The 17,189-nt window shown below is 37.3% G+C and overlaps 1 protein-coding gene across 1 annotated transcript; it reads right to left on the bottom strand.

Annotated features, from left to right (window-relative positions):
- Positions 1–15,434: 15,434 nt before the first annotated feature.
- On the bottom strand, positions 15,435–17,189 carry LOC135077796 (uncharacterized). The gene is made up of 3 exons (XM_063972345.1): positions 17,177–17,189; positions 16,704–17,048; positions 15,435–16,466 (listed from the first exon to the last, which is right to left on the bottom strand). The coding sequence occupies exons 1-3, from the start codon at positions 17,187–17,189 to the stop codon at positions 15,508–15,510; spliced, it is 1,317 nt and encodes a 438-aa protein (XP_063828415.1). The 3' UTR covers positions 15,435–15,507.

Below are 17,189 nucleotides of genomic sequence, written 5' to 3' on the forward strand. Positions count from 1 at the left end.
CATTTCTGATTCGATCACGCAGGGAAACTCCGAGCATAGCCCGCTCCATCGCCCTTTGGGTGACCTTGAGCCTTCTTATGAGGCCCATAGTAAGCGACCACGTCTCAGATCCGTATACCATCACTGGCAACACACATTGGTCGAATACTTTCGACTTGAGACACTGCGGTATTTCGGACGTGAGTATATGGCGAAGCTTCCCGAACGCTGCCCATCCGAGTTGGATTCGACGAGTCTTAAGCCCATGTCTATGTAATTTCCAACATAACAAATTGTCACTTAGACCAATAAATAATTTTAATATGAATTTAAAGACTATGAAAATAATTGCTGAATGTTCCAGAGATTTTCGCTTACATTACTGATTTTATTTAAAATGTTAAAATTATTCAAAGGTTACAAAAGGCTACAAGTCAACAATAAAAGCTTTGAAAATTAACACCAAAGCAAATAAGCGAAACAGAATAGACTGTAAAAGGTACGTCTACCCACAATAGGTAAACGCAAAATAAATAATAATTGTAGGAGTTTATAGTAATTCATAAGTAAGTAAAAATAACAGTTCCAAAGTCTGTTTATTTTGTAAGCACGAAAATACAACTCTTATTTGTACAAGAAACAAGAGCATGTATGATTGAGTTTTCTCTTGAATTATTAAATGTTATTCTTCGCAGAGTTCAATGCCCAAGCTTAGAAAAATGTTGTATAAAAATAAATCAATGTTAATCTTGCCATTTTGTCGAATCTACGAGTATTTACGTTACTAGATTTTTGTTGTTTTTAGTCTATACTACTCGTAATATTATAAATGCGAAAGTAACTCTGTCTGTGTGTCTGTTTAAATAACTGAACCGATTTTGATGAAACTTGGTATAGAGATAGTTTGAGTCCCGGGAAAGGACATAGGATAGTTTTTATCCCGGTTTTTGAAACAGGGACGCGCTCGATAAAGTTTTCATGTGACAAACAAAATTCCACGCGGGCGAAGCCGCGGGCGGAAAGCTAGTACTGTCATATAATAAAGAAGCCGAACAATAAAAAGATGGTAAAACACAGCTATACTGTGGCTATACTAACAGGTCTAGCGCATAACCGAGTCCGTGGTTGAAGTATGGGATAGAGCGATAGAGATCAACGATCATTGCAAACGTTGTGATAGGGATAGAGACATGCGATTTTTGGTTTTACGAAGGTAATACGATAGAGAATAATACAAAGTGATAAAAACCACCGGTTACAGGGGCATTTTTTGAAGAAATTTATCAAATAACCAAAAAACACGAATTTAAAAGCAGATTTTTTTCAAAAAGTATCATGTTTTATTATTTGTTGGCCTTTTTTGTGTATTTTATGTATTTTTTTAGTATCGCCTGTTAGTTCCATTTTCGAATTATTTTATCTGTTTAAAATTTTCTCACGTTCCGCATTCAAACATTACGAATGTGTTAATAAAATGTACGCAGGCGTTGAAGCTGTAAGACTGTATGTGTTACGTATTTGCCATAATGCGAAATTGAAAAAAAAAAAACACAAAATACATGCTGTCATGTTTAGCTGTCAAAGAGGATTGAGATTTGGCCGTAAGGATACTATCCGAAGCCGTTAAACCTGTTAGAAAAAAAAAACAATGAGGATTGACGTTCCAAGTTCAAAATTATTGAACTCTTGTAGGGTAAATAATGAAATCGCATACGTCAGTATGTCATCAGTTCATTTTCCTGTTTTCTCTTTGAAAACTAGGTACAATCCGGACAAAAAATAAATGTCAAACGCGAATTTAATTTGTCAATACTATTTATTTCTCGTAAAATGATAAATATCAAACTGCATCCGAGCATCCACGTAGAAATGTTCTGGAAAGCATGTGTTATTTGTGGCATACTTACTGTTAATAAAATACCTGTTTTTGAGCGTGACTATGTTGTTTGTGAATTGTGAAAAATAGTGTTGTTTGTGTGGCTGACTTGGTGGACTGATGACTGAAGACTGTGCAAGGAACAATTACCATGGTGAATGGTTTGGAGCGCGACCGCCACTCGATAAGCGCGCGAGCAGATCCTGATGGTAAGTTTAACTTACAACACTTTATGTTAGCGTTTAATTTGGTTTTATGTCCGTCAAACTGATCGTCATCACGCGCTAATTTAAAAATTGATTTAGTTCTAAGTAACTTGAACAAATTCAACGAGACAAAAACAATAACATTTCCAAACATGTACCTAATACACTATTATTATCGTAGATTTAAAAGGCAAGGAAACGTCTAATCAAATTGCCAAAAAATGATTTCCTAGATATTTTTATTACTCATGGTATGTAATCTACACAAACATTGTTATTTTTATGTTTAGATTTTTTTCTTCTCATTAATTCCTGCTGACGAATTTTAAGCCCTCTTGAATGCATTTTGAAAGAAAGAAAGAAAGAAAATTCTTACATTCTTACAAAAATCTCTTTAAACCTTTTAAACAAAACAGTTTAAACGCTGATTTCGTTCTCCAGCAAATAGCCCGGCATACCATAGACCCTGAAAACGAGCGAGCGTCACTACGCTGTTATTTCCCCGCTGTAAAGAGGAATTCCTAAACACATTTCGTCAGCTATCGCTCCAAGCAGAGTAAATACAAATGAGTAGGTCATCTTCATAGAAACGCACCGAGCGCGGTTTGTATGTGAGCGCGCCAATATACGTATGCGGCGCGTACGCACACACTGACAAAATTCGGTGCAACCACGACTGGCTTCCCGCTAATCCCCGCTAAATTTTGTCAGTGTGCGTGCGCGCCGTATACGTGTTGGCGCGCTCACATACATACCGCGCCCGTGCGTTTCTATGAAGATTACCTACTCATTTGTATTTACTCTGCTCCAAGTCCCGAGTCCCCGCGTCCCGGTCCCGGCTACGTCTGGGCCGCGACGCGCGAACATTTTTCAATCAGCCCGAGCACACGGGACTAATCGACCGAGATGTCGCAGGGGAAACGGGAAAACGTGGATGCCTTGATACGTCTGGTTGGGAAGTAGCCTGTGGTAAATTGAATAGCAAAAAGTTGACTAATGGTAGTTCTTCTTCTTCTTCTTCTTTTCAGCCAAAATGACGTCCACTGCTGGACAAAGGCCTCCCCCAAGGTTTTCCACAGTTTCCAATGGTAGTTATTTGCAGGTAATTATGAGATTAATGAGGGCACCAAAGATCGGACGAAGGCTCTATTACAATACTTACATTAATATGAGATTTTGGTAATGAACAATAGTTGTTTACGCACTTTTTACGCACATAGAGCTGATACCTATTGTTATTTTTGAAAAATAGTAAATTAAGATCTGCAAGCACTGCTAGTCACATAAAGAATCACTAATGCTTAGTTAAAAATCCTATGGAAACATCATTCTTATTGTATCTCTTTCCTTCGTATTTTCTTTGAAAATGATTTTATTTCGTATTGTAAAGATTTTTCCTTCTTTACTTTAACTTCTTTACGACAACATAATCAATAGAGAAATAACTTCGTATCTAGTAATTTCTTTAATAGATCGATTTGATACTAAATCAGTAACAGACACAAAATGGCGACTCACCCTAGCACGATCCGAGGCGGAATGCTGGGACGCTGAGCGATGGCCATGATACAGAATGTAGAGAAAACTTCCATCTAAGTTACACAATCTTACGATTAAGGACGAAAGACTTTGAGGAAGATAATGACAGTACATTTTTCTCAAATTTTACTTATTATGACGGCTGTTGTTTGTCTGGAAAACGCCGTTATTGACTGTACTGTGAAATACCTGTGACCATACCCAGACTGATGTCTGGTTCTACGTTCCAACCAGATTAGTAGTTAGTAAGAAGTTAGTACTAAGAATTCAGTAGTTTCATATTTAGGTTCTAAGTGTTAGGTGTCATTTGTGAGCAGGTTATGTACCTACCTACCTATAAACAAGGAAGTCTTGCCGCTGCTGTCTGCTAACTTAGTAGGATTTCACATCAGACTTTCTTGCAGACTTTTAAAACCTATTCCGCACAAAGCTAGCGCCCTAAAACTTGCAGCACCATTTTCAAATTACCGCAGGACATCGTAACAAAGGATTTTATTCAAATAGTTCGCGCGGCGCGGTATTATATTGAAATTCTTGCGGCTCCGCGGGCGGCACAGTGATAAAAATACTTCTGGTCTGGTCTTGGTGTGATTTTAAAGCAGATATCACGTGATTTTCCGGAATTTTTAATTCAAGTTGAAACTTGGTACACTATTAACGCGTACCTAAGTTTACTGCCGGGAAATAGTATGTAAGGCTCTCGCAGTTCTTCTATATTTCTACTGCTATTTAGGAACTTTTTCATTGTCTACTGCGTCTTCGTTTATTTTATTTATTGGATTGGTTGAATACATTAAAAAGATAAATTAGCTTCAAGGCGAGGCCCATTCATTACAATTTTGAATACGAATGCTTTTTGTAGACTTTTTGGACAATAATCAAAGATCCAGGTAAGTAGTCGTTAACGCAATTTACTTAAAACCTGTGCTACACTTCGTTTCTTTAATATAAAACTTTAGTGTTATTTCCTTAGACGTGTTAAATAAACACATGCGTGTAAGACGTATAAATTGCGTCTCCCATCTAAGTCCTAGTTGCACAGTTAAGCAAATTTATCGCCAGCTGTACAGACTCAGGCTCGCGCGTTGTTTATGCACCAAGTTGTCGCGGCAATTAACAGACAAGTGGAGTTTTTGAGAAATGTTGCTAGTGTTTTATTATAGGAGACAGCATTTAGTTGGGGTTTTCAATGTTTTCATCTACAATTACACTAATATTAAGGACGAATTTGACTATTTTTATAGAATAGCCTCAGAAACTACTGGGCCGATTTAAAAAAAAATTTTTTACCATTAGAATCCTACATTATATCTGATGAAAATGGCGGTACGGAGGTCGCTGTGTCAGCTAGAATTCGTGTAGAATAACTTCAAAGGCACCACGAAAGGTAATGTTTAGGACATTAAATAGATTTCGAACAAAACTCTTGAACTTCAGTCTATTTTAAGTACAATGTTAATTCCTTAATGGATTTTATGTCTTTGTATAGAGAATAGTGACTATAATAAGTAGGTACTTACCCACCTAATTAGCTAGAGTTTCTCACTAAAAACAAACAGTGAGCATTTAGGTAAAGAAGCTTTTCTAGTTTGTAGAAATACGTTTTAGTTCATTTTCCACTAGCTTTAAGTTTTTCCTAGGCTAGTAGTACCGACCGAAGTTTATCCACGACATACTAAAGGGGCAGCAGGTCCATTTTACTTTAAACCGTGCCTAAATTTTTCTACTGCGTTTTATACATTTTCAATCAATTTTTTCCCTAGAAGTTTAGCTAACACCGATAACACGGTCTTTTAGCTGTACGCTGCTGGTGACGAATTTAAAATTTAGTCTTCAATCACAGTACCTACACAGTACTTTCTACTGAGCTACAGTGGAAATGTCCCTGGAACTCTTAAGAGTTATTATCAACGGTGTGTGACGCGAATTGAATTTAACTCTTAGGCTATAACAGTACCAAAAATCTGTCAAACTCAATACCAAAAACATCAGTTATGGTTATAGTTGCGGTTAAAGTTAGGTGGTGCAAAAATAAAATAAAATAAAATAAAATAAATAAATAAATCTGGACCAACTCCAAGCCCTAGCTAGATACAAACCTACTTACTGTCTCTACTTTCTACTTACCAACAGATCCCGTGGAAATCTCCCTGGAACTCTTAGCGTTATTATGAACGGTGTGCGGCGCGAATTGAATTTAACTCTTATTGTTATGCGGTATGCCGCTCTAGACTAGACTGCGACTAGACTGCGACTAGACTGCGACTAGACTGCGACTACACTGCGACTAGACTGCGACTAGAATGCGACTTGAATAAATAGACTAGACTGCATGTGAATAGAACCTCTAGCTAGTCCCTCACGTTTACGCGATTTGGAACGCGCTAGTAAAAACGCGTCATGCTCCTAACCCCAAGTCGGATACAAACCTACTCACTATCTCTAGTTTCTACTTAGTAGCTACAGTACAGATCTTGTGGAAATCTCCCTGGAACTCTTAGAGTAGGCGCACACCGTTGATTTTTAGTTGGCCGATAGTTGTGCCCGATTTTAAATTGTATGAAGAATCGGCCAAATCGAATCGGCGTAGTGTGCGCACTCCCATACATGCCCATACTGATCAACAGCCCGACTAAACTATCGGCCGACGAAAAATCAACGGTGTGCGCCTACTCTTAGCGTTATTATGAACGGTGTGCGGCGCGAATTGAATTAAACTCTTATTGTTATGCGGTATGCGCGGTTATGTTACGGCTATGCCGCTCTAGACTAGACTGCGACTAGACTGCGACTAGACTGCGACTAGACTGCGACTAGACTGCGACTAGACTGCGACTAGACTGCGACTAGACTGCGACTAGACTGCGACTAGACTGCGACTAGACTGCGACTAGACTGCGACTAGACTGCGACTAGACTGCGACTAGACTGCGACTAGACTGCGACTAGACTGCGACTAGACTGCGACTAGACTGCGACTAGAGACTGCGACTAGACTGCGACTAGACTGCGACTAGACTGCGACTAGACTGCGACTAGACTGCGACTAGAGACTGCGACTAGACTGCGACTAGACTGCGACTAGACTGCGACTAGACTGCGACTAGACTGCGACTAAACTGCAACTAGACTGCGACTAGACTAGATAGACTAGACTGCATGTGAATAGAACCTCTAGCTAGTCCCTCACGTTTACGCGATTCGGAACGCGCGAGTAAAAACGCTTCATCATGTTCTTAACGCTTAGTCGGATACAAACCTACTCACTTATCTCTAGTTTCTACTTAGTAGCTACAGTACAGATCCTGTGGAAATCTCCCTGGAACTCTTAGAGTAGGCGCACACCGTTGATTTTTAGTTGGCCGATAGTTGTGCCCGATTTTAAATTGTATGAAGAATCGGCCAAATCGAATCGGCGTAGTGTGCGCACTCCCATACATGCCCATACTGATCAACTGCCAGACTTAACTATCGGCCGACGAATAACTTTAAAAAAAAATAAAACCGACTTCAAATGTGTGAACACAAAAAAAAAAACTAAAAATTAAAAATATTGCGTATAAAAAAGTTCATCCCCAATTTTCCACCCTTGGGGGTGAATTATTTTCTTCAAATTCGCATGAAACCACCCTTTTGATAATACCTATTCAACAAAAAAATAATCGTTCAAATTGATTTATAATCGGCGGAGATATTGCGTATAAAAAAGTTCATCCCCAATTTTCCACCCTTGGGGGTTGTTTTTTCTATTATTAAATTTAAATGGGACCACCCTTGAGGTATTACCTATACGCCGAAAAAAGATTTGTTCAAATCGGTTCATAATTGGCGGAGTTATCGCGTAACAAACATAGAAAAAAAAAAAAAAACATACGGGTCGAATTGAGAACCTCCTCCTTTTTTGAAGTCGGTTGAAAATCAACGGTGTGTGCCTACTCTTAGCGTTATTATGAACGGTGTGCGGCGCGAATTGAATTAAACTCTTATTGTTATGCGGTATGCGCGGTTATGTTACGGCTATGTGACGTCTGTGTGGGCGTTTCCTCGCTTGCTATAAGTTCGCGGATTTGTCTGGCTGGTAGAGGTTAATGTTATGATATAGTCTCCATTTTGGAACATTGGTTTAACCTAGGTAGAGCCATAGTATAATAATGAGTGTTTTAGAGCCAAGGAAGTTCTTGTAAGTAGATCTTACTTGATGTTATTAGCTCTTACCTATACGAAACTGTAATTCCCTAATTATTATTTATCTACATTTTCGAATTATTATTAGTATTGATTCCATCCTGTGATTGAGTAAAGGTTTTAAGACTTTTTAAGGACTAATTAACCAATAACAAACCCGAATATTTATTAAACTGAATAATTCTGGATGACTAACAAAACCCCAAGTTGCTTTTCAAACTATGTTATTTAAGTACCAAATCAGCGATAGAATACGCCTTAATCTACCAATTAAAATATGCCTCGTAGATAACTACTACTTAAACAGTACCTCTCAGATATCAAGTGGCGGCAACTATGTGATTACTTTTAACCAGCTCCGTCTCAATTGAACTTGAAACTGGTAGTTATCTACAATTGACAGCACATTAGGCTATAAGTTGTAGCATAATAGCACCTATTACAATTACGATGTCACAGAGTTTAGGCACTAAATTCAATGCTATTTTGTGCATTAGGGTATGTTTAATGAGGAGATCCGTAAACGAACTAAAGTCGCTGACATAGCCCAACGGATTAGCAAGCTGAAGTGGCAATGGACAGGGCACATAGTATGGTTTGATTCTCAGATGGGACAGACACGCCCGTATTCACAAACGATGCTCGCTTAAGTAAAGCAGTCTCACACAACGAACGCACAGCGTTGAATAGAACTCTGTGATTGGTTTGTGTGTCACGCACTGTGAGACCTCATAGTAACGTTTATGAATAGTAAACAATTCACTCACAAGATTTATCGTAAACTTACAGAATGTTCTTAATGTTTAAAGTTTTCCATTATTCGATTTTATTTAAGTGAAACAAACAATTTTCAAGTCGTGTTAATATTTAGGTATTACTTAAACTTTATTTCAGCTATGAGAATAACAAATATGTTTACTTTTAAACTAAACAAATCTATTTCTTTCTCGTTGTTGTTGCCAGCAAAGTAATGGCGTTTTAGGGTCTCGTAGGAAAAAATAACAATAACTAAATTATTTGTTGTTTACTAAGTATGATAAGTATGATGCCCGTCGCCCATCATTCTCCTTGTAAATTTAGATAAAACATTTACAAATTGCTTTTTAATGTACCTATTATTAGTTAATCCATCTTTAAGCTGTTGTTAATTACCATTTTAGTGAAATGGAATTCACGTGTAGACGTCAACTATTTTAACTTTATCAAAAGTACTAGTTTTACCTCTACGGAACCCCGTCAATCCCAGTCGCGACACACTTAATCGCTACTTTCTTTACTGCTTCAACTTTAGCAGTAAAGGTAGCAAGCAAATTCATTTAAGCTGACCGTGAAGCAGTCTTTTATTGGTTTAATTAAACATTTTATTTCGAGCCACGCCAGACTGAGTCGTTTTAAACGCGAGTTCAGTTTATCTAGACTTTCACACTAAAACTGCTAAAACTAGTAACAGTGATTACTCGTCATGTACTTAATGTTAGTTAAGCTAACTCCTACGCTATGGTCTGACCTTTTGAAAGGTTACATTAGAACATTTTTTTTAAATCCCACTAAAAATAGATTCATGACCTTTTTCCATGTAAAACGTTGCCAAGACGAACGGTATGGCTCTCATTGTGAAAAAGTTATCAGATCTCAGACTAGAAGAGCCAAGCTTAGAAGCTGTATAAACTGTATATGCCCTAACACTTCAACTTACTCAAAACAATTATGTGGTATGGCTATACCAAACCACTGTATTCATCACACTAAAATTTTACTTTAATGGTGTATCCAATACCCATATTTTCGGTTAAAGAACATGCCTATTTAACCCCTGTTAATGTTTATAGACCTCTCAATGTATTCGCCAATTTAGAGTACCTAAAAGCCCAATCGTTCTTCAGCCCACATTGTTCACTGAGCATTTTGAAACAGGATGCCGATTTAGCATCTTTATTAGGTACCACACTCCCCACTACCCACCAAATGGGGACGGATGGACGCCATTTTTACAAATGGCTGCTGAGAACGCGTTCTATCTGAAGAACGTGCAAAGAAAAAAGCTAGGTCATATTGGCGGGAATCTTCTTCAGCCATGACGTTTCTGAAATTTTGCAACTTGGTCAGTGATTCTAATAAAACAACTTTTTATTCTGTTTCCATCTCACAAAATCGGCTGTCATTCAGCTAATTTAAGAGTTTTATATACCTACATTAAGAGGAGAAATGGTTCTTAAATTGCGACCCTAACACCCGTTTTACTTTTCACCATCAATCCCTAATTTTTAAGTGACCCCTACCATAACAGGATTTTTTTTCATATAGGTCACTTAAAAATTTGGTATTGAAAGAAAGAAAGAAAGAAAAAATATTTATTTGGTACTGATGGTGAAAACGGGCATAAGTCGCTTTGGTTTGACCTCTATCTAGCTAGAAGACAATAATAATGATAGTGATCAGACAAAGATTCATATTAGTAGCTCTACATTTACTAACAGCAGTAAAACTAGCAGATTACCAAGCGATAAGCAGTATTAACTAAAATATATCGCTAAATCACATTAAAAATATAAAATCAATGGCTGTGATAGAACAGCTCTCGAGTAGAGTGGCTCGATCGAGTGACCGATGAAGTGTTATGCAGTAAACAATAATTTTGATTTACTCTCCCATGTTCAGCAGTTAACATACGCTGGAATACAAATAAAATGACACTAAGCCTGGGTTGTACCATATTACTTTAACTTTGACAAACGTCAAAAATCTGTCAAACTCCTACAAAAAACACCGGTTCTCCTTAAAGTTACGGTCAAAGTTAGGTGGTGCAACTCAGCCTAAGGATACTAACGCCCGTATTCACAAACATTACTATGATGACGTCTCACAGTGGGCGCGGACGCACAGGGTGACACACGAACCAATCACAGAGCTCTATTCAACGCTGTGCCTTCTATTTGCTGCTTAACTTAAGCAAGCATCGTTTGTGAATACGAGCGTAAATCTTCCTAGGCTAAAAAAGGAGATTGCATTTTTTATCAAAGTTCACATCTGCAGATTCCCCAGCGACAATCAGAAAGTGATTTGGCTGTTTTCCCCATGCCCTCTATCTCAAAAGAAACCCAACGCACTAAATCATGGCGTGGCTAAAAGAGTTATCAAGATGCGGGAAGAAAAATGTGTCCAAAACAAAAAGTTTCGCCGCGGCTATGTTTTACACGCGGCGCTTCAAACTTGTGCGGTTCTAAAACGGAGATTTATTTTGCTTTTTTTGCAACGGTTTGGGGAAGTGGGAAGATTACGTAACACCCATTCTTGTTTGGTCAAAGGAAAATAGAAGTAAGTAGGTATACTTTACGCACTTCTGAAGCACCAATTCAATAGGTAAAATGTCCTCTCGGAATTATTGACGTTATCCTTAAGTAATTATGAACATTTATTATAGTAACGAACTTTCTTTCACTTTCAACTGAATTTGCATATTTTTCAAGGTAGGTACATACCTATTAACGATTTGACCTACGACCTCAATTAAATGACAAACATAAAACTAGAAAAACCAAACCTAATTACAAAGCTGGAGAAAACTGCACTGAGAAGAAAATGAGTCTTTAACTCAGATTGTAATATTTACATAAACGTTATCAAAGGTAAGACACATTTTAACGCGCACAAACCCTCAAAGAACGCAAGTTATTTGCTGGAAGCATCACAGGCACCTGTCTCACAAGTGGCCTGCAATTAAAGTTGAAGCCGACTTCAACTTCCACTTCAACTTAAACTAGTCAGTTTGCGAGCTGTTTAACGCGTTTCAAGTCAATTATGCTTCGGCAAGCTTTATGAGGTTGGTTTCCAGGAAACATTTTATCCCACCAAAAACATTCTGTAAAAAACTAGCCAAGTCTCGATGGAGCTGCTTGTTTATCTCTAAAAAGTAATGAAATCTAGACAAAGTCGTGCCAAGTCTATGGTTCCTTACTGCGATTTCTTTATTATTATAGTTAATGTTGTGTGACTTGGCCGTTGAAGTGTACAAAACCAGGTGCTCTATGACACCATTGCACCAATCTGTCGCCAGAACCGCTATCCATTGATGATGGAAAATTGCCACTTGGAAAACGTTGATTTAATAACCAGACAATTGTAGGCTTAATAAAGCTGCGTATTTCAATAATACTTATGTATGATTATCTTAATAAAGATTGTTCAACGGCCAAGTCACACAACATTAACTATAATAATAAAGAAATCGCAGTAAGGAACCATAGACTTGGCACGACTTTGTCTAGATTTCATTACTTTTTAGAGATAAACAAGCAGCTCCATCGAGACTTGGCTAGTTTTTTACAGAATGTTTTTGGTGGGATTTCACTTCTTTTTGTAGAATGTGGCATAATTATTTAACGTCGTCGTCTTTAAATTATATTATCGACATTTTTTTACGATATTAAACAGTTAAACACAAATAAACTCAACGACCTTTAAAATGGACAACGAATCAGAATGGTTTTAATAACATAACCTTAGCCTGAGCGAACCTTACGATATAATAAACGAAATCAACGAAATGTAAATATAAATTACACAACATTCAACTTAATCGACGGGGGGGTCTAGAAAGGAAAAAAAATCTGGACACCGCGGTGCAGAAAATCGACGCTCAAAGTGCTAGCGCCATCTAGCGGTGAGCGGTACAGGCGAACACCACGATGCCGGTGTGGCGCTAGTAGTATTGATTATGAATGTGGTGTTACTCCAGATCTTCGATTTTCCTAGTTTTTATAGTTTTCCCTTAATGTGGCCATTAAACCCTAACTCTGTACCAAATTTCAGCTCTCTGAGTTTATGGGAAGTACTAGTTCTATTTTGATGATCATCAGTGAGTGAGTGTCATAAATGCGAAACTTTGCTTTCGCTTAACTTCGGAAATAAAAGACCTACAGACTTGAAATTTTGGATTTTAAGTATGTGATTATAGCTTACTAGATAACGAAAATTTCAGCGTTCTGGTCTTATCCAGAGGTTCTCAAATAGGGGCCTGAAAATGCGGCGAAATGGTTCCAGTAAATGATGGTACGGCAGTGTTTGCTTCGCGCTCGACTTGGCGGGGGCACTGCCGTGCCCCCAGATAATTGCAGAACGCTTGAACAATCTTGTTGAGTGCAAACAAGCGTTTTCGTTATGTTTGAATTTCAATTAACGAGTCTGTTTTGGAAAACAATAGCTCTTCCTTTTACCGTGCTACATATTTGCAACGGCCATCAATTACCTATTCGATTTCGGAGTATTACCAGTATTACCTACTTTCGAAGTAGGTAGTAACTTTAATGTTCTATTTTATGTACGAACTTTAGCAAATAATATTGAATTCGGAACGAACTCAGCTATTTCGTTCAAAAACTAACATGATTTTAAAAATAAAGAGAATTAATCAGTTAAAGGTAGAATTATAATATCAGATGATACATGAAACTGGTATTTAGGAGATCAAAAAGTTTTATAGCCTCTTTAGGTTACCTATGGTTTATCTCTTTGTAAATTGTGTTAATAAATGAGATTTGCATCCACAAATCTATGGCTTTCATACTAAAAGACCATTAAAACGGCAATTTTATCAATTTGGCTCTACAAAAGTGCTATGTTTTGTCAATTTATCGCGCAGCTATATGCAAACAATTCTGTTTTATTATCACTGGCCGAGCTCTCCACGAGCCGCCTAATGACTAAAATGGAAAAAGTTTCACAGCAAAACTTAATAGAGAATGGTCCTTCTAATGCTGGTAAAACCGCATAACAGCACATCCAATTTTAACTCTTACCACACCGTTTTAAGGATCCATCTGCGTTTTGCGGTGGGCTGTACTTTGTTCCGGTACAAATTAGTTTTATTCCTCTGTTTGAGATTAAATTGGTGGTACGAGAGCGGAGCTGAGCGTTCTTTGGAAGTTTATGTAAGTCATTAATTCAGGTATACGGGCGTTTGCGATTCTTAAAGGGAATAAAGATTAATGGCGTTATACTTTTTGAGTAGGTGTACGCGAATTCGTACGCGTGTAAATCGTTTTAAGAGTTAGAACTTGTTTGCCATGGGGACGTCCCGCATTTTGCAGGTACCTATAATAAACGTTTTAATATAAACGGTCACAAGAACATCCCGTTTGCAGTGTCCGCAAAAACCGATACATTGGAATTTGTATTTCGAATTTCAAACACAGCTAGGTTTTCATACACGACACGAGAGTCCAGTTTTGCGGGATCATACATTACTGCAGAATCCCAAATTGGATTGCCGTGGGAACAACCCCTTACGGCCTTATTATTAGCATTAACATTATGTAAATTCTTTATTATACATAATTTATTTTGAGTTTATTGCGTCTATCCTCAACTCTAGTCTAGTAAATAAATGTGGATGCCATAGACAATGGTTCCATGCAGTTTTTTATTTAGACAATCAAATTTTACAGATATTTTTTTATACCAAATTCCTGAATTGTTTTATTTGTTCATTTCACTACCGGATTCTTTTTTCTTTTGATTGAAGGCTTATAAAATCGCAAAATGTAAATTTTTCTGTCAACCTTTTCTTTCCTCTCGTATTTTATTGCATCAAGGTAAGTACTCGTACCTATTTCTTTATTAAAATTGTATTTTTATTTCTTTCTTTCAGTACTTCTTGAATAACAATAGAAAAACTTAATTTTCATTTCTGAATTTCACAATTCGTCTGTTAGACAACGACTAGTTGATGGCATCGACATATTATAGGGTAAGGTGGGGCACAATGTTACACGGGGTACAATGTTACAATGCATATTTCTCCGTCCCTTTCTATTAGTTGTATGATGTTGGTATACACGTTTGTCAAGCTCATAAGAGCTGCTGAACTGAGCATCATACAACTATAGAAAGGGACGGAGAAATATGCATTGTAACATTGTACCCTGTGTAACATTGTGCCCCACCTTATCCTACTGTTACTATTTTCATCATCATTATCATGTCAGCCACAGGACGTCCACAGCTGCACATAGGTCTAATGGCCGATGGAGAAGCAAGGTTCTGGCTGGAGTAGAGACCACGTTCCGGAAAGCGCAGCGTGCGACGTCTACCCACAAAGTCCCAGTCCAAATCGACAACCTTGTAAAGGTGGCAGCTAGGCGCTGGATGGAAGCCTCTACCAACCGGTTACTATTTTAGATGTGAGTTAAAACTTGTACTCTAATTCCACATAGCTAGAAGAGCACCATCATTCGAGACAGTTCATCGGAAAAGTAAACGTATAATTTTTATTGTATTATAAAGCGTCCGTCGAACTGACTGTCACCAAAGGAAAATTACCACAAACTTCACTATACGTACTCGGAGGAATTACGAGTCGGTATAGGGTTTATGGGATATAGGGATGAGTTTGCGGGGTACCCCTTGTAAAAATAAACTTTCGGGTTGTATTGAACCTTTGGTGTAAATAAACATTAAGGTTTGAGTGTCCCTTAGACGTTTAAAATAACAAAAACAAAGGAAAAAGTACAATTCAAAAATAAACTATTTTTTGAAGTTAGCCTTACCAGGAGCATCTAATCGTTGGGAACTGGGAACATTGTAAAAAATACTCGTCAAGTAAAATTTTATTTCCTTTAATTTTATTATCTCCTCACACTCCTATTAGACTAATAGTAGTAAACTACTTAATATTAATGATCACACGGCAATCTTTCAAGCGTAATCACTTTCCTTTCCTTTTCTCTACTTCATCACTGTTGCCGTTTGTTTTTCTTCTTTATTGCTATCAGTAGTTGATGTAATCTTCTGTGTGCTATTTGTAGCTTTTTTCATATTTGTATCTTCTATGACGTTTAAATTATCTTTATCTTTCAAATTATCCATAGGCCCGGTAATGGTTACCTCAATATTATCTTTGGAAGCATCTTTCATTATTTCTAAACTAGTATTATTTTGTTTTTCAATTCGTTTAGACAGAGCAGCTATCATTTCGTTAAATGTGTAATTCTTCCATTTGTCTAAATGTTTCTTAATGATAGGACTTTCTTCGTATTTGTTTTCGTCTAAATTCTCATTAGTCATGTTCAAAGAGACAACACAAGTAATTTCTTTATTGTCTTTTGTTGTATTAGTATCATTGATTGTATTTTCTGTGGTTGTTATAATTTGACTAATTGCTTGCGAGTCATTATGAGGTTCTTTGAATTCTATTTCACCGTCGGATTTTCTTGCAAAATTGTTTCCTATTAAATTATCTATCAAGGTCTCTAATGAAAAGGTTTTTGGTTCCAAAGGGTCCGGCAACTCCGTCAAATACTCGGATTGAACATCGATATCATCTTTGAGGTTCCTTCTTAGATCTCTTTTGAAGAACTTTGGAGAATACAGATCTCTTTCGATACTAGGTCCTTGAATAAAGAATTTGTTTGATCCAATATCAGTAGATTTTGGTTCATTAGATTTATCACCTAGGTTATAAGTTTGTTGTTCACGAAGCACCATGTGGTTAGTTTTTGGCCATCTCGTTTTAGACACGTCTTGAGTTTCCACCTTGAGTATGTCAGACTTCATATTCTTTACTTGTTCTCGTAAGTTGTACCTTAGTTCAACTTTGGGCATTTTCTTGTATTTGAATAGCGATTTGTATCTATCTTTGAAAGGGTCTGGACGCATGTCTTTTACAGAAGACCTTTCTGTTTGCGCTGAAAAATTAAGAAGGGATGTTTTTAAACGTCTCTCAAAATAGTGCTCTCTAGAAATTTTAGTAACTTCACTATTGATGAAAATGTTACTCTCTGTGTCAGAGTATACTCATGAAAAATGTAATTAAGCGATTTGTTTTTAGTTGTCTATAATTTGAGTGTGACTAAATGCTGACTGGTTTATTTAATTTAATTAAGATTTTAAATTAGTCTGAATAGCATTTCATTTACACTTACCATTTTTGTTGTTTTCATAATTTTCATTCAATAAACGGCTAAAGTCATTTTCGACCAAGAACATTGTCTTCGCTATATCATCGTTCTGGACATTCACCGGAGCAGCCGGTCTGTTCTCTTCTGGGGTTTTCTTCTTATTGTCTACTTTCTTCAGGCATCCATTAGGGTAGCAGTAAGTAGGTTGATCATTGCACATTTGGACACAGACACACACTGGTGGGTTGTTGTGGAACTCTGTGAATATCACGTTGAAGAAGTGTTCTACTAGTGCAGTTTTACTGGTGCCGTCGCATGAACTTGATTTGTTTGTTTTCCTCATAGCTGGTATGAATTGGCCAGATGACGCTGAAACAATACGATAATTAGTTAAACTTGTTTACTTGATTGTCCAAAGTACTACTCAAGTAGTTAACATGTAGGTATTAGTAGCCGTGCACTTGAGTTTATAGTGCAGTGGTCTAGTAAAAATGTACCTAAAGGTATCAT

The sequence above is a fragment of the Ostrinia nubilalis genome, chromosome 2, assembly GCF_963855985.1.
Source record: "Ostrinia nubilalis chromosome 2, ilOstNubi1.1, whole genome shotgun sequence".
Taxonomy (NCBI): Eukaryota; Metazoa; Arthropoda; class Insecta; order Lepidoptera; family Crambidae; genus Ostrinia; species Ostrinia nubilalis.